At 43.0% G+C, this 22799-nt stretch overlaps 1 protein-coding gene across 1 annotated transcript in view; it reads right to left on the bottom strand.

Moving 5' to 3' along the window:
- Window positions 1–1382: 1382 nt before the first annotated feature.
- Window positions 1383–22799, bottom strand: part of LOC135539732 (uncharacterized) — a 46211-nt gene continuing 24794 nt past the window's right edge. The window contains exons 6-11 of the mRNA XM_064965807.1: window positions 22426–22615; window positions 21061–21972; window positions 16387–16583; window positions 14562–14608; window positions 13984–14046; window positions 1383–10063 (exon numbers count right to left, since the gene is read on the bottom strand). Coding sequence (XP_064821879.1) covers window positions 13992–14046; window positions 14562–14608; window positions 16387–16583; window positions 21061–21972; window positions 22426–22615 — 1401 coding nt within the window. The 3' untranslated portion in view covers window positions 1383–10063; window positions 13984–13991. The remainder of the gene's footprint in view (window positions 10064–13983; window positions 14047–14561; window positions 14609–16386; window positions 16584–21060; window positions 21973–22425; window positions 22616–22799) is intronic.

Here is a 22799-nt window from a genome sequence, read left to right as displayed (position 1 = left end):
GCACAGAAAATATCTTGGTAGTTCTGGACACGTCAGAGTGTTTTCTTTCGAAAGCTACCAATTATATGCATAGTCGAGCATCTTTTTGTGACAAAATATTGCACTTAAAACGGGCACGTTTTTTTATCCAATAATGAAATAGCGCCCCCATAGATGTAAGAGGTTATTTAGCAGGCAAAACCCCGAGGACAAACCATTCAGATTTTCTTTTTTGAGGTCACTCTCTTTTCAATGGGATTTCATTGGGATTCCAGATTTCTAAGGGACCTTCTTGCAGTTCCTATCGCTTCCACTGGATGTCAACAGTATTTCGAAATTGGTTGAGGTTATTCCTTTGTGTAATAAAGAAGTACGGCCATCTTGAAGGAGGGTCACTTGAAGTGTACTGTCAGATCGAGGCGAGTGACCATAAAGCATGCTTCAGTTTGTTTTCTTCCTGTATTGAACGCAGATCATCCCGTCTTCAATTTTATCGACTATTTACGTTTAAAAATACCAAAAGTTGCATTACAAAAGTAGTTTGAAATGACTTTGCAAAGTTTACAGGCAACCTTTGAGATATTTTGTAGTCATGTTGAGCAAGTTGTAACCAGTGTTTTTCTGGATCAAACGTGCCAAATAAATGGACATTTTGGATATATATGGCCGGAATTAATCGAACAAAATGACCAATTGTGATGTTTATGGGACATATTGGAGTGCCAACAAACGAAGCTCATCAAAGGTAAGGCATGAATTATATTGTTATTTCTGCGTTTTGTGTCGCGCCTGCAGTGTCGAAATATGGTTTCTCTCTTTGTTTACGGAGGTGCTATCCTCAGATAATAGCATTGTTTGCTTTCACTGAAAAACCTTTTTGAAATCTGACATGTTGGCTGAATTCACAACAAGTGTAGCTTTAATTTGCTATCTTGCATGTGTGATTTAATGAAAGTTAGATTTTTATAGTAATTTATTTGAATTTAGAGCTCTGCCTTTTCCCTGGCTTTTGGCCAGGTGGGACGCTAGCATCCCACATATCCCAGAGAGTTTAATCAGTCCAATTGTATTGAGGATTCTTTTAATTTAATGTTCTTTCTGCATTAAGACACTAAGACTGGGATTCAATCTGATTGCTCATGTAGATAATGCCACTTTTAAAGACAATGTTCCCACTTTTGCAGAGATTGCATTCACTATAAAATGCTGCAGATGCCGGATCAATCGGATATGACCTATAAATGTCGACTCAAGCGAGCTATAATGCAGATCTAAAGCGTATCAGATTGAATTTCGGCCTAAAACAATAAAGCAAGGAAAAATGGACCAATATAAATGGACCATCCCTCAACTTCAATTTACTGCAATTGTACATAAGAGTCAAAATATTTAACAGGTCCATGTCAATCTTAACAATCATTTTTTATTATTATTACTATGGTTTTATACAGAATTAAAGTAGTACATATATGATCCTGGGGCTTACCATTATATAATACTAATACATACATGATCTTGGGATTTACCATTATCTAATACATACATGATAGTGTGGATTACCATTATCTAATACATTGTGTAATGATCACATTTTTCAGAAATAAAGCATAATCCGATGGTGAAACACATGGGTTATTACTGCAATGGTGTTCAATTGCACTTATTACAGGGCACAGGTTATATTGAAACATTTCAGAATTTAGGTAACATGCTGAAAATCGAAATGCAGTTTCTATTTAAGTGTGTAAGCCTAATGCTAGTAAAAGTTTCTCAACACAGTCATCAATTATCAGAACTTAAAATGTATTCCCTTACTACAAACTGACAGAGAAGGTTATTTAAGCAATAATGCATGAGAACCAGTGGATTATTGTGAATAAACTATGGCTAAGGTTGGCTTGCTACCCAAACTCCTTGCTCTGGCCGAACGCTATGCCACAACCACGGACAATATGTTTCTTCTCTGCAATGAGGCTAGATCTGCGTACCTCCCTGACAATTTCTAGAACACAAACACATTCTAACCGTTCTGATTGGTCCCAGAAACTGATGGGTTGGGCCAGAGCCAGAACACTTGGGTAAAGCAGCATTTGATACTCTGATTGGTTAGAGATGATCCAATCAGTGATGGTATTGTTTGTACAACACTCCTCATTTTGACGGCTCTACAAACAACTTCAACTATGGCAATAAACGTTGATTTGATTTCTATTGCAACGTTGTTGCACGGATTGGAGAGGCAGACAGCAAGGCTTATACTTTGAAAATCAAAAGAATATTTATATTTTGAAAATCAAATGAAAGGCTAGAAGTAATAGGAAATGTTTATTAGTGGAGATAAAGTTTATGAATTGCCTAACTGGGCTGTGAGACAGTGGATGCACAGTGATAATTAAAATGCTTAATAATTAAAATGGATAATCCGTGAATAACGCATATCAACCAATCAGGATCCAATATCCAAACTACCCATTTTATAGCATATACTTTCATTGGCATCAGCGCTAGGGTTAAACATTTGACAAATGTTCCATCCAGAGAATACGTTTATTTTCTTCCCGACAACACGGTATTTCCCACCAAAACCCGAAGGGTCATTCAAAAAGAATTATAACGCGTATAAATAGGCCTGTGTCTGGATTTGATTAGAGCTTTGATCAAAAAGCCAGATGCTACCTGAGGCTGATGAGCCATACATGAAATACATTTTATGAGCCCAAGCCCAAAAGATTGTGGCGTTATCTAATACATGATCTATATATGATCTAGGCTACTGCACATTACACACAACAGAACAATTTGAAAGCCCACAGGTGTAGCTAGCTACATGCTCACTTGGGTAAATACAAGAAACTAACTCCAGTAGGCTAATGTTTTTGAGTGTGAACTGTATTAATGTACTGCAGTGGTGGTAAAAGTACCCAATTGTCATACTAGAGAAAGTCACCCAGTAAAATACAACTTGATTAAAAGAGTCTAAGAGTATATGGTTTTAAATATACTTAAGTATCAAAAGTAAATGACCTTAATCCTTGTGTGGTGTTTGGGTCTGAGGGACCCATTTTCCTGTTTACTAACAGATAAATTATGCAATTAATTATTTTTTCAACTTGAGACTCATTGGCCTTGACTCATTTTCTGTGAAGAACATGTAATATAACACATTTTAATTGAGTGCACACTGTGCACCTCCCTACACCTTTTTATGTGGTGTTCATGTCCACTGGACCCAAGGGAAATAAAGGTGTGGAAAAGTGTGTGTATAGCGGAAAACAAGTAAAAATGCCTTCACTCTGTCTTCCTCCTGTCTTCCTCCTCCCTGGGCCTTCTGTTTCAACATGCACCAATAACCTGCCTGTCTCATGCTTTTCTCACACTCTTTACCCTTTGTAGTGTGTGAAACTACAGAATGTCTTGCGCGAACCAGCACAATGTTACTTCAATACATTGTTAAAAAAAACACATAAAACAATAGCTTTGCACAATCCATCAATTTGGCAAAAATAATCTCTGCGCAGAGGGCCTTAGAAAGAGAGAGAAGCTAGTGTGGAAGGAGCATCTTCCATTTTGGAGGATGAAGAATTTTCCCAAATATGGGGATCAGGAGGACAAGACTGACCCTTAGCCAGCCCCAGGACCAGTCCATCAGCAACCAGCTCATCAGCAGCCTGCAGGAGGAGAAATATGGATGTCCAAAAATTGTGATATTGAATAGTCTTCTTGGCCATGGAATGAGCCACCCCGCATGGCTGCCAATGTGATGAGAATGATACTAGGGCCAACGCTGATGGCGGTTACTCATGTACAGGACATAAAGTCTAATTTTGAACTGTTCATCCCAGACACCATCCAGAAAATCATTCTGGACTGCACTAATTTGGAGGGAAGGCGTGTTTTTGGAGAGAGATGGAAGGAGATTGACCAAACTCAATTAAATGCATACTTTGGGGATCTTATCCTTGCTGGTGTGTTCAGATCCAATGGGGAATCCACAGAATCCCCCTGGGATGCAGAAACTGTCAGAGAACTTTTCTGTGCATCAATGTCTCTGGAAAACTTCCACATTATTTCCAGGATTATCCTCTTCAATAACCCAGACACCAGACCAGCTCGGCAGCAGAGAGACAAGCTAGCTGCAATCAGGTCAGTGTGGGACAAGTAGGTGGACCAGCCTCCCCTGTTTTACCACCCTGGGCTCAATGTTGGCCCTTCAGGCAGTACATACCGTCTAAACCCACAAATATGGAATCAAGATCTGGGTTGCCTGTGATGCTGCTTCATCAGCTCGGATCTTTCATGTGTATACGGGGAAGCCAGAAGGAGGAGCCCCTGGGAAGAACCAAGGGATGCAGGTTGTCCTCGACATGAGACAGGGACTCCATGGTCACAACATCACATGAAATAACTTTTACTTCACACAACCGGGGCAGGAGCTCCTCAAGAGGAAGCTGATGATGGTAGGAACAGTATAAAAGAAACCATTCAGAGTTCCCACTTCAGCTGCTGAATACACGGAACAGGCCAATCAATTCTTCTCAGTTTGTGTTCACGTGCCAAAGAAAGGCAAAAATGTGGTCCTCATGAGTACGCTGCATAGGGATGGGAGAATCTGTTGACCAGGAACATTAAAAAACAGAAATCATAATTGATTTCAATGCTACAAATGGAGGGGAGGACAACTTATACAAGCTGGTGACTGGCTACAGCTGCAAAAGAAGAACCCTACGCTGGCCACTTGTCATATTCTTCAACATCTTGGACATCTCGCACTACAACGCGTTTGTCAACGCGTTGAGCCCAGATTTTAACAGAGGGAAGCTCCGGTGGAGACGGCTCTTTCTCGAGGATCTGGGCAAGGCATTGGTAAGACCAGAAATCCGGAGGAGGCAACATATCCCAAGGACCCCAGCTTCTGCAGCCATCGTGAGGAGGATTCAGGAGGAGGATGCTGGTGCCCAATCCGCCCAACCCACAGAACCAACAACTCCAATACCGGAAGTATGTGTGAGTGATGTTGCATTTGTGTGTGTCTGACTCTCCTACCTTGGCCTTCTGTAACTATATATGTGAGTGAGATGTTAGTAAAATTCCTGAACTAAGTGTTTACATCATTCTAGATTGCAGCCGGAAGCAACAAGAAGAAGCGCTGCGATGTGTGTGGACCCAAGAAGGACAGGAAGACACAGTACACATGCATCACGTGTAAGAAATACATTTGCAACACACACACAGTAAAACTCTGTCCCTCGTGTGGTGTGTAGACCGTCCATAATTTGTGTTCAATGGGGATAATTTATAATTTCCATAAAATACTGTTTGTTAAATTACTCCTTTCAATTTGTTCAGATCGAAGCAATACACATCAATAGTGATGAAAACCTTGTTTCATTTATATTTGTTCAAGATAAACATGATTCATTCCACCAATGTCTTGATTATAACTGACTGTTGTTTACAAAAATCACATTTTATAAAAAATACAAAAATATCAGATGTAAATGGAAAATATTAACCATTGATATTAGTCAACATCAAAGTATTAGGTATTTTTACATAAATTGTTATGGCTGTATTGTTTTAAAAACCCAATAATGTCATGGTTCCATCAGACCTGCGAACATTGGGTGAATAACAAAAACATGAACTCCACACAAGGGTTAAGTGAAGAGATGTACTGAAACTGAAAAGCTATAGCTAGGTAATGACTTCCTTTTCAATGTGGAAAAAATGGTGGACCAAGACCTGCTAGCTACAGTATCTAGCAAGCTTGGATTTTCTACAAGGAATCTGCCTCCTGAAAAAATATTTTTACAGGTGGGTGTGACACCTACTCCCATTGTCTGCTGCACCGCTGCTTGGATTCCACCTGGTGATCTATTCACCGTCTGCCCTGGCCTGTCTCCCCCTGTCTGGTACAGGAACCCTCCCCCCTCTCCCCCCTCTCGTCCAAGCTTTCGCTCACCTCCAACACACTGACTATTTTTTTTATTGTGCTATATGTTGTGTGCCTCATGACACCTGTATGCTTTGTTGGCTATGAACTTGCTTGGTTACCCGACCGTGGGACAGAATATATTTGTTCCCACACTCAGGACACTTACACAGACTCTTGGCCACCTATCCTGTTTTCTAACCACCTCTCGCCAGCTTTGTATTCATCTTACCTGATGAAATTGCTGTATGGTCTTGTTACCATCTAATGCACATTCAAATGTCATAAATCAACACCCTGAACTCTCCCTATCCTCTGCCATGCCCTTATTGTATTACTGCTGATGATATCTGGAAATGTGCATGTACACCCTGGCCCATCTACTGTTATTGGCCCCTATTCTCACTCGTGCTCTGATATCTGATTTACTGATTTCTGCTCTCGTAAAAGCCTGTTTTTTCTGCACGTTAACACTAGAAGCTTATTACCTAAAATGGATCAATTGAAAGTGTGGGTTCACAGCTCCAATTCAGATGTGTTGGTCATTACTGAGACATGGTTAAAAAATAGTGTTTTGAACACTGACGTTAATCGTTCTGGTTATAACCTTTTTCGGCAAGACAGATCTTCCAACGGTGGTAGAGTGTTAATCATTACCAAGGAACACCTTCAGTGCTCGGTCGTCTCCAGCAAGTCTGTCCCACCAAAATTGAATTAGCTGGTTTTAAGCATTAACCTTTCAAGTAGCTCTTTGTTGACTTTTGCTGGAAGTTATTGTTCACCATCAGCACTGGCCTGTATCCTAAATGCCCTAACCTCTCTCATGGCCCCTTACATGAACACTGAATTTGTTCTGCTAGGTGACCTAAACTGGGACATGCTTAAACCACCTGAACAAGTCCTAAAGCAATGGGACTCCCTAAATCTTTCTCAGATTATTACCAATCCCACAAGGTATGACTCCAAACACCAAGAAAAGGTTACTCTACTTGATGTTATCCTCACAAATAATCGTATCAGTCTTGACATATCAGTCTTGTTTTTCTGTAATAACTTTAGTGAAAATGAGACAAGTTCAGCCCCTAGTTTGACAGTGATCTGGCAGAGTTACTCCACCTCAATAATTCCATTTGGCGAAAGGCTCGGAAACACACACACACTCAGGATGACTGGCTCTCGTTTAGGCAAATGAGAAATAAGTGCACTCAGGGTATCCGGCAGGTTAGTTACTTTAAGGAACAATTCTCTCTCTGTGGGTCTATCTCCAAGAAGTTCTGGAAAACGGTTAAAGACCTGGAGAATAAACCCTCCTCAGAGCTGCCCATGTCCCTTAATGTTGATTTTGTGGTTGTTACTGACAAGGAGCACATGGCTGAGCTGTTTAATCACCACTTCATTAGTCAGGATTCCAATTTGACTTAGCCATGCATCCTTGCCCGTAGAACATTTCTCATCTCCCACCCCTTCTAATGTGACTAGCCCCGATGCTCCTCCCTATTTCTTCCCCTGCCCTGCTACAAATGTTCTGCCTGCAGGCAGTCACTGAGTCCGAGGTGATAAAGGAGCTCCTTAAACTTGACCCCTAGAAACTATCTGGGTCAGATGGTTTAGACCCTTTCTTATTTAACATTGCTACCCCTTTCATCGCCAAGCCTATCTCTGACCTTTTTAACCTGTTTCTCCTCTCTAGGGAGGTTCATATTGCTTCGAAGGCAGCCACGGTGTGTCCTTTATTTAAAAGGAGATATCAAGCTGATCCTAACTGTGTTGTAAAAACTTGTCAATAATCAACTGACTGGCTTTCTTGACGTCTATAATATTTTCTCAGTGACAGAATATCCTCTATTTCATGGAAGATCAAAGTTATGTGGTGTGCATGACACCATCCAAACAGTCTTTGAGAGTCAAGTTAACACTGTGTGTAACAGTGGTCACCAACCGGGCGATTGCAATCGACTGGTTGATTTCTAAAGCTTTTCTAATCGGTCACCAAACGTTTATGTAGGCGGTGTTCCGATTTATATGTGGAACCATTTCATGTGTCTGAAGGTACAAATCCGCCCTCCTGGCGGGCCGGAGAGCAAATCAAGTGCACTATAGGCCTACCGCTGGCCAATCGGATTGCTCCGATTTCTCTGCAGTAATGTAGCAGGCATTAAAAAAAGCTACAGCGAAGTTGATACTGTGAGATTTCCAAACTTTTAAAACCATGACTAGAGAGAGACTGTCAACGAATACTGTAAGGAGCTGCTGTTTTTATGAGCAAAGTTTATGTTAAAGTTCTTGAGAGAGACGGAGGCTCAACACCTTTCGTTGGCGCTCCCTATTCTGATTTCTAGAAAAACAAGCCTTGATCTGATCGTCCCCGTTTTAGTTTTGCTCCGCTTTTTGGGTTAGTTCCTCTTTACGTTTTCATGTGGATTGTATTTGGTTTTTGCTTCTTCTTGGGCTTATTTTAGGTCACAGTAGTCAACTTTCTGTGGACAAACTCATAGGTCACAGTTGTCAACTTTCTGTGGACAAACTCATGAGTGTCTTTCCGAACCCTTCCTAAAACCTCACTTGTTTTGTTTGGTTGTTGTCAATGACTTTTTGTAAGTTCCCCTTTCTGTTTGAGCGACCATTTTTGATTTTCTTGCTGGGGAATTTAACACTTGCACTACAAATACTGGAGCTCTAATGAATGAGTAGGGAAGTGTATTGATAAGCTTGTGTTGTTATTATTAGCGGCTTTGGTCTTTTTTTAATATCAAGGAACATTTCACTTTCTCTGTTCATAGGAGTAACAACATACATTTTTGCATGACGCAGGAATAATGCAGTGTGACTCGAGTTTTGCCATCAGCTGGAAGACAGTGTTCCATTTTAATATATTCCAATGTATTGGCCCTATAGCCTATTACACAAACCTTACTGACACAGTACTGTTTTTAATAGGTTAATGTTGCATAGGCTTACATTTTTTAAGCTATGTTGAAAATAATCCAAGCAGTAGATCTGTGCTTGCATTTTGACTCAAAGTGATCTTGACTCAAAAGGTTGGTGACCACTGGTATACAATAATTACTGACAAATTCCCTCAAACCTTTTTCACAATAAAAAGGGAAGTAGGCCGATATTGTCTAACTTTGATAGCGTAAGAATAGGTATCCTATAGTCTAAAACATTTCAGGCAACAATAAACAAGCATGTTTAAATCTCCGCTGTTGAAAATCAAATGATTGGCTAGAAGTAAAGGGAAATAATGTGTAGATGCTTTTTTTTTACTGTGATATAAAGTTTATGAATTGCCTGGCTCAGCTGTGGGACAGCGGATGCACAATGATAATCAAAATGGAACTGGCATTTGTCTTGGATTATTGTGAATAACTAACTCTTATCAACCAATCATCATCCAGTATCCAAATTACCCATTTTATAACACAATTGCATTGGCATCATGGCATGAAAGACAGATTGAAATCCTTTTCTTAATTTGGTAGGGATAAAACAAGAGAATATCAGAAGTCAAAATGAATATAGTATGCTGCATGGCATGTAGGGAGTACACTCAAAACAAATAACTATGGGTGTTCTGTTTGTATTTAATCTGTTTGTATTTAATCTATTGATCTCCAAAAATACATCCTCTGTCCACTTGGGGTGATGACACCTTGTATTGCTTTGGCTCATGGGCCCACCTCCATTGAACAATGTCATGAGACTCTTTCAGTCACATGGAAAGACTTCCTTTAGTTTAATGTTGACTGTTGTGCTGATGGATACTAGGTCAAAACTTGGTGGATTGTTTGGTCCATTCTATTTCATGGAAGATCGAAGATGTGTGTGTGGTGTGCATGAAACTGTCCAAACAGTCTTTGAGAGTCAAGTTAACGCTGTGTGTAACAGATAAATTCACTCAAACCTTTTTGACAGCAAAAGGGAAGCATGCAGATATTGTGTAATTTGGAGAGCATATGATTCTCTGTTAAATCTTTCAAGCAATATAAACTTAATTTGTATAAAAATAGGTACCTTTAGACATTTTTTTTTATATTTATATACAAAAATGGAAAACTTTCACAAGAGGTAAATAGTTGCCAAATTTCCATGTCTTCTCTTGTTTGATGAATTACGTGGTTGTTGATCTCTTACTGGCAGGTTAAACCAATCCTACAGAGAGAGAGAGAGAGAGAGATGTTACTCAGAGTAAAAGTAAATTAGTTTAAATACAAACACTCAAGTAGAAATACAATTACTGAAAAAAACTCAAAAGTACAAGTTCTCGGAAAAGCTACTCAATTACAGCAACGAGAGAAGTTGTAATTAGTTACTTTACACCTCCGGTTATGGGCTATCATGTGACATGACCTAGATTTTAACCTTTTACTATAAACATTGTGTAGGAAAGAGAATTACACCAAAAATGAAATTAATTGTCTGAGGTTGATGCTTGACCAATTGATGCAAAGAAAAGGGACAGTTGGCTGACAAAGCTTTAAATAAAAGTTAGAATCCAGGTCATGTGACATCATTGTCCTAAACACAGGTCCCTAGGAATAGTATTTCACTGTTTCTCTCCGATCTCAATAGGGGTCCAGTCAATCCCAAATATGGGGCCGCAATCCCAGATATCCTTCTTGAGTAATTGAGACACATAAATATCATTTGAAATGAAAGACCCAAAACAAAACCAGACCCTGGCCATTTTAAGAGCTTGAAGCGGAATACGGGTTCAAGATGTTATTTCCACATATTTTCACATTTGTGCATTTTCGTCAGAAATAATTGCCTATGTGTACTTACCCTCATGTGTGTGTAAAATATAACTGTTCTCAATTTTTTTATTCATAGATTTTGTATCCTGTATATTTGACGGTGATAGTGGTGGTCTCACCTATCTATCTTAAGATCATGGCACTTACTGTAGTCACTCTGGATAACAGCATCTGCTAACTTTCTGCATTTTTATCCAAATGTACTTATTGACATTCCCTTCAATGTTCTCTATGTATATTGTACTCTAAATACAACATAAACATTTATAGCACCATTCAAACCAATTCAAACCAATATGGGTTAAGAACTTATCGTCCCAAACTCTCAAAATGTAAAATGTAAATGTTTTACATACAGATCTCATATTTCTGTATTGAATATTTTTTTCCATCCTTTTTAAGTATCATTTGTGGATGTATCAAAAAATATATATATTTTGTTAATTTTGATGGATAGCATTTAACAAAAAACATTTTGTCTCTCTGAAATGAAACCATCAAACAATAAAACCTAATTTACCGATGTTTATGAAAATTGATATATAGAGTTTTGGAGTGAAACTCTTCAAATCTTCTCTGAAGACATCCAAAAATCATTTTGCATTTCACTCTCACTGAAGAAGTGGGAAGGAAGGGTAGTGTCACACTCTGACCATAGTTTGCTTTGTATGTTTCTATGTTTTGTTTGGTCAGGGTGTGATCTGAGTGGGCATTCTATGTTGTGTGTCTAGTTTGTCAGTTTCTGTGTTTGGCCTGATATGGTTCTCAATCAGAGGCAGGTGTTAGTCATTGTCTCTGATTGGGAACCATATTTAGGTAGCCTGTTTGGTGTTGGGTGTTGTGGGTGATTGTCCTTTTGTCCTTAGGTCTGTCGTGTGTTAGTTTGCACCAGTATTAGGCTGTTTCGGTTTTCATTACGTTTATTGTTTTTTGTATTGATTTGTGTTTCTTCAGCGTTATTAAACATGAATCGCAATAGACATGCCGCATTTTGGTCCGACTCTCTTTCACCTACAGAAAACCGTGACAGAATCACCCACCACAACAGGACCAAGCGGCGTGACAACAGGCATACAGAGATAACAGAGATACGAAGTCTGGATTATACGATTTGGGAGGAAATAGACAGGTGGGCGGTCGACCCAGGGAGAGTGCCGGAGCCCGACTGGGATTCGCTGGAGCAGTGCGAAGAGGGTTACAGGATAATGGAGTTGGAGAAACAAGCACGGCGACGTGGAAGGAAGCCCGAGAGTCAGGCCCAAAAATGTATTGTGGGGGTGGCACAGGGAGAGTGTGGCAGAGTCAGGAGTCAGACCTGAGCCAACTCCCCCTGTTTATTGTGAGGAGCCAAGGAGGAGACCAGAACCAGAGCCGGTGTTGGAGGTGAGCGAAGCAGAGTCTGTGACGGAGTTGCTGTGTTGGTGCTTTAAGCATGGAATTCGCCCGACGGAGCGTGTCGGGGATTTGATGGCACCTGGGTTAGCTCTCCATACTCGTCCTGAGGTGCATGTTAGTCGGCTGGTGAAGATTGTGCCAGCCTCACGCACCAGGCCTCCTGTGCACCTGCCTTGCACGTCCTGTGCCAGCCCTGCTTTCAAGATCTCCAGTACGCCTTCATGGTCCAGCCCATCCTGTGCCACCTCCACACACCAGCCCTCCGGGTCAGCTCCCCGCACCAGGCTTCCTGTGCGTGTCCTCGGCCCAGTACCACCAGTGCCAGCACCACGCATCAGGCCTTCACTGCGCTTCGCCTGTCCAGCGCTGCCAGAGCTTTTCTCCTCTCCAGCGCTGCCGGAGTCTCCCGCCTGTTCAGCGCTGCCAGAGCCTTCCTCCTCTCCAGCGCTGCCGGAGTCTCCCGCTTGTTTAGCGCTGCCAGAGCCTTCCTCCTCTACAGCGCTGCTGGAGTCTCCTGCCTGTTCAGCGCAGCCAGAGCTGCCAGTCTGCATGGAGCTGCCAGAGCTGCCAGTCTGCATGGAGCTGCCAGAGCTGCCAGTCTGCATGGAGCTGCCAGAGCTGCCAGTCTGCATGGAGCAGCCAGAGCTGCCAGTCTGCATGGAGCTGCCAGAGCTGCCAGTCTGCATGGAGCTGCCAGAGCTGCCAGTCTGCATGGAGCTGCCAGAGCTGCCAGTCTGCATGGAGCTGCCAGAGCTGCCAGTCTGCATGGAGCTGCCAGAGCTGCCAGTCTGCATGGAGCTGCCAGAGCTGCCAGTCTGCATGGAGCAGCCAGAGCTGCCAGTCTGCATGGAGCTGCCAGAGCTGCCAGTCTGCATGGAGCTGCCAGAGCTGCCAGTCTGCATGGAGCTGCCAGAGCTGCCAGTCTGCAAGGAGCAGCCAGAGCTGCCAGTCTGCAAGGAGCTGCCAGTCTGCAAGGAGCTGCCAGTCTGCAAGGAGCTGCCAGAGCTGCCAGTCTGCATGGGCCGCCAGAGCTGCCAGTCTGCAAGAAGCCGCCAGAGCTGCCAGTCTGCAAGAAGCCGCCAGAGCTGCCAGTCAGCATGGAGCAGCCAGAGCCGTCAGTCTGTCAGGATCCGCCAGTCAGCCAGACTCTTCCAGATCCGCCAGTCAACCAGACTCTTCCAGATCCGCCAGTCAGCCAGGATCTTCCAGATCCGCCAGTCAGCCAGACTCTTCCAGATCCGCTAGGATCCGCCAGACTCTTCCAGATCCGCTAGTCAGCCAGACTCTTCCTGATCCGCCAGTCAGCCCAGAGGCGCCAGAGCCCCTCTGTCACGAGCTGCCCGTCTGTCCCGAGCTGCCCCTCTGTCCGGAGCTGCCCCTCTGTCCAGTGGGGTTATGTAGTAGGGTCGCCGTAGTTAGGAGGCCAAGGAAGAGGACAAGGTGGTGGACTAAGACTATGGTGAAGTGGGGGCCACATCCAGCACCAGAGCAGCCACCGCAGACAGATGACCACCCAGACCCTCCCCAATAGGTTCAGGTTTTGCGGCCGGAGTCTGCACCTTGTGGGGGGGGGTACCGTCACACCCTGACCATAGTTTGCTTTGTATGTTTATATGTTTTGTTTGGTCAGGGTGTGATCTGAGTGGGCATTCTATGTTGTGTGTCTAGTTTGTCGGTTTCTGTGTTTGGCAGCCTGTTTGGGGTTGGGTGTTGTGGGTGATTGTCCTTTTGACCTTAGGTCTGTCGTGTGTTAGTTTGCACCAGTATTAGGCTGTTTCGGTTTTCATTACGTTTATTGTTTTTTGTATTGATTCGTGTTTCTTCAGTGTTCTTAATTAAACATGGATCGCAATTGACACGCCGCATTTTGGTCCGACTCTCTTTCACCTACAGAAAACCGTGACAGGTAGTGGCTCTTACCAACTCTCTCAATCCTTGGCTTTACAATATTGTAGCTCAATGTCCTCAATGCTGCTGCATGCCCTGTGGAACATGTTACATGGGTTAGGTTTCAGTGCAGACTAGACAATGGAATTGTGAGGGTGAGGTATCATATTCATTATGTAAAAATAAGTTGCAACAGAACAGACCATTTCTGCAGTTTTATCCTAATCAATTATCTGAAACAATACATTCATTGATCTGGACATAGGGATGGACACCAGGATCACTAGGATAACACTGAACATACCAATAAATGCTGCTGTCTAACATTTATATATCCTATAATGTAGGTTTCCAGATATCTTTACAGGAAAAATCGATATGAGTTGGAGTTCATTATAAGTTGCAAATGATCGAGCCAAAACAATGAGTCCATCACCTGACAATTTCTGTAGCTGTAGCACACCAATGCCATAATGTCTGTGCTGTGGTTGTCGTTGCTTAGCAATAGTGCCACGCTGATTAGTGTAAATAGCCTTCAAAGGACTCCACTGTTCATTATGTTTTCTATTTTTAGCACTATGACATTTAAGGATATAATTAAATAAATGTACCTCTGGTTTTCAATTATGCTGGTACTGTGGATAAGGGCTTGGAGTCTCTGGAAAAAAAATGTAATTCGATTTTCATTTAGGAATCAGAGAGGGAAGAGTTAGCATGGTTTTCCCCACTGTTAGAGGTAGATGTAAACTACCACTGAACAAAAATATAAACGCAACATGTAAATTGTTGGTCCCATGTTTCATGAGCTGAAATAAAAGATCCCAGAAATGTTCCACATGCACAAAAAGCTCACATTTTGTTGCAATTATTTTTTTAGATCCCTGTTATTGAGCATTTCTCCTTTGCGAAGATAATCCATCCACCTGATAGGTGTGGCATATCAAGAATATGACTCTGCACCTTGTGCTGGAGACAAAAAAAGGCCACTCTGAATGGTGCAGTTTTGTCACACAACACAATGCAACAGATGTCTCAAGTTTTGAGGGAGCGTGCAATTGGAAAGCTGACTGCTAGAATGTCCGCTAGAGCTGTTGCCAGATAATTGAATGTTAATTTCTCTACCATAAGCTGCCTCCAACGCCATTTTAGAGAATTTGGCAGTACATACAACCAGCCTCACAATTGCCGACCAGGTGTATGGTGAAGTGTGGGCGATTGGTTTGCTGATGTCAACATGGTAAACAGAGAGCCCCATGGTGGCAGTGGGGTTATGGTATGAGCAGGCATAGGGTACGGACAACAAACACAATTGTATGTTATCAATGGCAGGGAATTCTGAAGACAGTACAAAACGTGTCAATTACCACATCATTTTGAAATACCAAAAAAATACTGTCTGACACAGCTACTACTGAAATCACTTCAGGCTGTTTTCAGTGTTTCATTAACTTTGCATTAAGCACTAACCCAGCAAAGATTTCCAGATTAACACAATGTGGTCTAAAATATTGGCCTCAAACAGACTGCCCACATTGGGCCCATGTGCCTTTCCGCATCAAGTCATTGCCCCAGTGTGTCCCAGTGTGGGTAGCCCATATCTCGTGAGGGCAGTCCTCACTTTGCTTGAAATAATCAACTCTTTTCCCAGCACACAATGCCCACATTGGCACAAGGTTGGCATAATGTTGGCCCAATGAGGGTTAAAACATTAGACCCATGTAAACTGCCCATATTGTGCCAATGCACCTTTGCTCATCGGTTCCACATTGGCACCAAGGTAGTTGGCTCCAAGGGCAGCCCTCACTTTGCCTGAAATAAGCCCACCCTTAAGAAGCAGGATGTACAGGTCCTGGGCTGGCATGGTTACACATGGTCTGCGGTTGTGAGGTCGATTGGATGTACTGCCAACGACGTTGGGGTAATGGTATGGATAGGCATAAACTATGGACAATGAACACAATTACATTTTATCAATGCCAAATTTGTATGCACAAAGATAACGTGATGAGATCCTGAGGCCCATTGTCTTGCCATTCATCTGCCGACAACACCTCATGTTTCTGCATGATAATGCATGGCCCCCATGTTGCAAAGGTCTGAACACAATTCCTGGAAGCTGAAAATTCCTCAGTCCATGACCTGCATACTCACCAGACACGTCACCCATTGAGCATGTTTGGGATGCTCTGGATTGACGTGTACAACAGTGTTCCAGTTCCCGCCAATATCCAGCAATTTCGCATAGCTATTGAAGAGGAGTGGGACAACATTCCACAGGCCACAATCAACTTTATGCGAAGGATATGTGTCGCGTTGCATGATGCCAATGGTGGTCACACCAGATACTGACTGGTTTTCTTATCTACGCCCCTACTTTTTTTTAAAGTATCTGTGACCAACAAATGCATATCTTGTTCAGTGTGTGATCCATCTTACCTTCTTCTCACTGAGACAGAATAGGGTAATGATCAGGATTGGTCCGCTGCACACTGCTGCAATGATAAAGGCTGTCTGGTAGGAGATGCTTAAATCGGAGTGACCAGTTTTCCCATGCCGGAATTCCTTCACTGAGCCTTCACTGGACCTTTCTGAAATAGGAGCATCGTCTACCGCTGTCCTCTCTGACAGGATATCTGAGGGAGAATGAGGAAGAGTATGAGCCATTGTTTGGAGACTGAATCTTTATTCAAAGCTCAAGGGCATTTATTTGATGGTACAAAGTGCAGTGGGGAACCATGAGTGCCATCTAGGCATTTATTCAATTCAAATTTAAAATGTTGTCATTTATATATCATCTTCACGATGCTTTTGATGATCTTCTGATTTCATCTCTTCAGTTTGTGTTGGAAAGAGAAGGGTTAATACTGAAGAGAAAAAATATCCAATCGCGATTTTCTTTGGTGGTCTCTGCGTAGAAATATCTAGCTAGCTCAGCTAGCCATTGGCTAGGCCTTCAGAAGCTGGACAGAAGGCCTTTGTGAGTTTGGGCTTTGAGAAGTCAATGATGGATGTGAAAAATGATTCCTTAGCTTTACATTTGATCAATCTAAAGGCACAACCTAGATTCGAGCCAATGTCTTATGTAGTTAAACATGTTATTACTCCAACCTCATGAAAGCGACAAACTGACACGTTTTAATTTTCATGCAAAACAACTTGATATCGAAGGATTGCCTTTGCAAATGGCAAAGTGTTTCTAGTACGTATGAGCTTTGCTAGCCAACATCGCCATAACATTGTCTACAAGTGTGATCGGAGATTCTATTGTAGAAGCAGTTTTAGCTTCATACTGTACTCTCTTTGATTCAACTGTATTAGAGGTGAATCTTGGGGTGACAGTGGAGTGACCAATCACATGTTGACTTGCAATGGGTGGGACAGTTTAAAAAAAGAGACGTGTCTAGGCCTTCTTAAAGGCTTAGACAGGTCACCACTGAGAGCGCAAGAAAAAACAATCAGTGGCGCAAGCAGTAGTTTTCTCATGCTAATACTAGTAACATTAGTTAGCTTGTGTTGTAGTAGAGTGACAATGGCGACAGCAGCAGCAGCAGCTGTTATCAACTTCAAGGTGGATGTTACTCATTTGCTAGCAACACCCTCTTCAAGATTAACTTTCGCACTCTTTCAAACTTAATCTGCAAATAATCTTCATCTGGTGAGTGGCACAGTTTTTTTTACATTTTTCAACTCAGTTGTTATTAGTTATCTCTTTGAAAGCAATGAAAAATTGCTGAACATGAACTTCCGATCACTGGTTAGGGAGTGAACGATACATGGAGAAAATCGTACGTGAAATGGAAATGGATGGCCCTCCCTGAATGCTTGAAAAAAAACTAGTGACCTCTATACCCAAAATAATAATGAAAACAAAGTGGATAGCAGAGAACATATCTACCGTTTACCCTCACTTACTGGACAGACCAGAGCCTTAGATATGCAGTTTTAGAAACTGTTCTTCATCCTCTAAGCATTTTATGGCAACACAGGAATGTTGACGTGCACAGGGCTACAGGCCAGAAGATTGTGTATTCACAGACCACCGTGAACAAGAATAGGGGTGGAAAGATCTCCTTTATAGTAAAAGCATTGCATGACTCTATCATCATATTTGCAGGTCATGCAATTCTATGTCATTTTACATATTAGCTGACACACAAATTACAAAAATGACAGGCTAAGTATGGACAGAGCTAGGCCTGTGTGTTCCTCTTATCATATTTATCCAATGCCAAATCAATGTGTCTTGTTTACAACAAAACTGCCCCCATTTACAAATAATTATATCTGAGACGTTATTAGGAATACAAGCATGGTACTTTCAAAAGTTGGGCCTGCTTTCCACCCCAGACAGAGTAGGTTCAAGTTTCAGCACCATAATGTAAGAATCTGGCTTATTGTGAGGTCAATAAATCTGAATGACACATAATGGGCAATAAATGCTGTATTTTGTTTTCCATCACATCAATCACAGTAGTAGCAAGCTATCAAAGTTGACCTCTAGTCTTCCTTATCTTCGTGCTCTCCGTCTCAAACTGAACAGAACATGGGCTATAGGCTAGTCCGCCCGCAAGATGGTGCGTTTTTGGATAAGGCCTATTTTCTGAAGAAACCTTTGACTTTCCTCCTGAACTGTCACTGTAGCCTTAAACAGCACAGCGATTGGTTAAGCAACACACACAAACGTTGTTGATCAGCAAGAGCAGAGCAGGCCGGGGCTCAGGTTTGGAATATCCATTGCAGTGTGTAATGCAGACTAATTATATTAACACCATTCCAGCAGCTATTTCAGAAATATAAACGTGTTCTGTGTTCATCCAAGCATGCACTTCACAGCCTATAGGCTACGGATCATTTGATTGAGACCACAATATTGAAATTGATATTGCGCTCCCAGTGGAGAATCAGAGATGAGGGGGCGGTATCATACACATACCGTTATGTATATCCTAAATTAGCAACTAGTTCTATTTCTGAGAAATATTGAACTTTCATCAATTACAAATTACATGACCCTCCCCTGGACGAGATTGAAAAAATACGAACTCCTCTCCTCCCCTCTGAAAAGCATGACCCTCTCCCATTTTCCTCCGGGTAGTCATTCTGTAAATTTCGATCTGTCCCTTAGTGTGATGAACATGATCAAATATATTTGCAATGGGAAGTAACAGCTAATATTCATTTTGGAGAATAAATGATTGTGTTTTTGTGTTGTTATGATTTCACGAGGCCTAACATTATTTGATGCCGTGTGTGACTGCTGTCGCCTGTCTATCAGCCTTGTCTATGTGTTTGACCAAAATTGTCTCACCTTCAGCGCCATGGAGTGCTGGAGGTGTTGTTGCTGTCGGTCTTTCTGATAGTGTGATAGTGGTTTTAGGCTACCATAAGTTGTGTAAACAGTGTGTTTTTTATTTTGCTGGTTGCATCAGTTTATGCTGTGTCACGTGTGACTATGCCGTTTCTGTCTCTGTTCGTGCCCTGCTGCCCAAAGCGTGGCCAGGCATGTTTGATTCATTCATAATGGCATCAAAAAGCATTGCTCCTCATTGGTCTGACTACAGAAGATATAATGACAGGTGAATTAAGTGATGCTATGTTTTCAGTAAGTTTTTTTATTTTTGAGTTTGATACAACATATTGGAAGATTATTGGTCCCGCTGAAGGCCTAGGTCCTATAGTCACTGCACATATATTACATGGTGAAATGGTAATAGCACAGCATTTGGTATTATCAGGTAAGTATCAGGTTAACCCTTGATCTACAAGTTCCTCGCCCCATGGAAACCCCCATCAACATTAGTCTGTTTAAGCTAGATATCAGTTTTTTGCATGGGCTGCATCTCAATCCACCACATCAGCCGACATTGCCCTTCAGCATCTGCTGTGAAAGGTAGCTCGAGCTAGAGCTGTTTGTCAGACCATGAGAAATCCCCTTCTCACAAAAACGTCTGTAGCGTTCGAACGGATTGTCCTGCACACTAGCCTGTCTGTGGAAAGCTGAAACTCCCACGAACACGATGGTATTCTCCAGAAGGTTCTCTCATCTGAAGATCCCCGGTACAATATTTAAAAAATGAATGTAAGTACAATATTCATGGAACAGTTTAGTTCCTAAAATAAGGGGATAAAAAAAATAGTGGCAAGAAGAAGAGAGGGACGACCCATCGCCTGTGTGGCCCGGAGTTGACCAACTTGTATCTATGGGTCCGGAGTCGGAGGGGGCGCCAGAACCCGCCCCCCTCACCGGGGAACCACAGGAGGAGGAGCGCAGCCTCCTCTCCTCGATTTCGAGGGGCCAGTCAAGACACCCGCTTGGGGGCCAACTGATGGGACAATTCGGGACGGCCCAGTGGGAGGATCCGAACGTGAAAGGCGCCGCAGCCCAAGTGATAGGGGTGGATGGACAGCTACATTGTTGCTCCCCCAACGGTACGTGGGAACCGTTCTTCAGCTGGCCCACACCCACTTGTTGGGGGTGCACCTGGGAATGGAGAAGACCCGGGAACGGATCGCCTCCCAGTTTCACTGGCCCAGGATGAGGAGGGTCCACCTACCGATCATCAGGGTACCCTTTGAACGCATGGACATAGTGGGACCCCTGGTAAAAACAGCACGAGGACAGCGGTACATCCTGGTGGTGGTAGATTATGCCACCCGGTATCCCGAGGCCATTCCCCTACGGCCAGTGGTATCCAAGGGAATCACCCGGGAGCTGTTCCACCTCTTTAGCCAGGTGGGCATCCCGAACGAGATCCTGACAGACCAAGGTACTGAGCAAGACCCGGAGCCCGAAGACGGTATCCCAGAGAAGGTCTCATGGGGGAGACCTAACCTTTTCTTTTCATTTATTGTTTAATTACACACCCTTGAAACCGAGCTAATCCTACTCTGTCCGTGTCTGATCTGTGTAAACGTCTTGACCAAACCCCCTGGTTTATCACCATTATATATATATAGTTTCCTGCTCTTTTTATATCTTAGACCGAGCTTAGACTATAGAGGGTTAATACCAGTGCAGTCAAATAAATTGCTAATCTCTATGAAATTGATTGTGTGTAGTTTGAATCCGTTGAAATCACAAACTAGTTTAAACAGGGTGCTTTGCTTTACCTGTGCTGAATACTTCTTTATAGGATGTCCTAGGATGGTTTGGCTCAGTCTTCGTGACTTGGTCGTGTGCCTCTGTAGTGGTGTGTAGTTTGTCTGGCTCCTCCACTGTCATCTTCAAACGTAGAGTTGCTTCGGTCGTAGTGCTTTCAATCGGAGAGTTCCAGTCATGTAAATATCTCTCTGTGCCTGGGTATTTTTCTCTAGTGTCCTCTAGTTGAGGGGTCTCTGTTGAAACCCAATCCTGAAGTATTCCATAATTCCTGGCATCCAGCGACCTCTTGGCCAACACATAGGCAGTGCTCTCATCACTACTGGGGGTGATGCCAATCAACTTGTAAAGGAAAGGGACTGGTGTGACCAGCTTAGCCCCAGCAACAGCGAAGTGACTGTGGGGTGAGCCTTCTGCTCCTCTCCCTGCTGGTCGGGCTGTGGAAGTCTCCCTTATCCTCTCAGTCTGGGGGTAGTAAAATGTCTCGTCATGGGAGCCAACGGTCCCCAGGAGAACCAGACTAGGAGGGGAAGACGGGGAAGGTTCATTCGTGGCAGAGGGGGTGTCAGCAACTGCCTGGTAGAGTCCCGAATCTGACTCAGTTCCATTGGGTGAAGGTGGATGAAAGTCCCAGTGTATATCCCCCTCTCTGCCCCCTCCAAGTGAACGTCCATCGGGGCCAGTCCGCTGCAGCTCCCTGGGGAAGGGGGATGTTACGGTACCAGAACTCACCAGGAACACCCGGGGCTCAGCGCCATTGGTACCCAGGGATGGATGAGTCGGCCTGGGAGGCACAATCGAGGTGAGTTGGGAGAGGGTGGGCTGTGGGGGACTGCTCCATACGCTGTGGGACACCAGGGAGACATCAGGGGTTACCGGACCCACTGTGGGACATGTACACTGGCGTTCAGGTTCAGGTTCAGCTAGGGCAGAGGACAGGGACATGGGAATGGTTAGGGTAAATAGCTCTAAGAGAACAGTCTGAAAACAGCTTTGAGTAATCATAGGTGGCAAAATGTTTTCTTCTGAAACAGCAAAGTAAACATATACACAGAATCTCTTAATAATTTCTGGGAGCATTGCTGGCTTTTTAACATGAGGCATTGTTGAGGTGTGTGTTTTCGAGATTTTCTGGTGTTAATTTAGGTATTTTCCTCATAACATGCAAGTTGACAGATCCAAATAAAAGATGATCTTTCCAGCCTATGCTCATAAAATATACCACTACGGGGGACAAATGGCAATAACAATCAATAAAGTATGTGGTAGTTATGGGAGACTGAAACCACCAGTAAAACTACACAAAATGACTACCTATCTCTTAGAATGGATATTAATAGATATTATCATAATTATTAGTTTATATCTCCTGCTACCTGTGGTGTGGGTGGGGAGGGCAGTGGTGGATTCTTGGTAATCCTCTGCATACTCTTCCTCACAGTTCCAGTCGACGGGCCCGTTGCTCTTGGTCATCAGGGTCATGTACATCTCAATGACCCCCCGGGCTTTCGTCAGAGCCTCTCTGGGCGAGGTGCTGTGCATTCTGACAAACTTCAATGGGGTGTCCTGTGACACGGACGGCAGGAGAGAGGAGATGGAACGGGTCACATTCATTCTAACAATTCAAAACCTCCCGAAACACTTTCAAGTGGTTTTTAATGGCACTTATTGAATAATACATCATGCTTAATGAATGTTTCTAATGATGAAAACTCAGATCTCAGTGAAGGGAGTTGCCAGAGGAGCAGGC

The sequence above is a fragment of the Oncorhynchus masou genome, chromosome 5 (genome assembly GCF_036934945.1).
Source record: "Oncorhynchus masou masou isolate Uvic2021 chromosome 5, UVic_Omas_1.1, whole genome shotgun sequence".
Lineage (NCBI taxonomy): Eukaryota > Metazoa > Chordata > Actinopteri > Salmoniformes > Salmonidae > Oncorhynchus > Oncorhynchus masou.
This window is presented reverse-complemented; position numbering and strand designations above follow the sequence as displayed.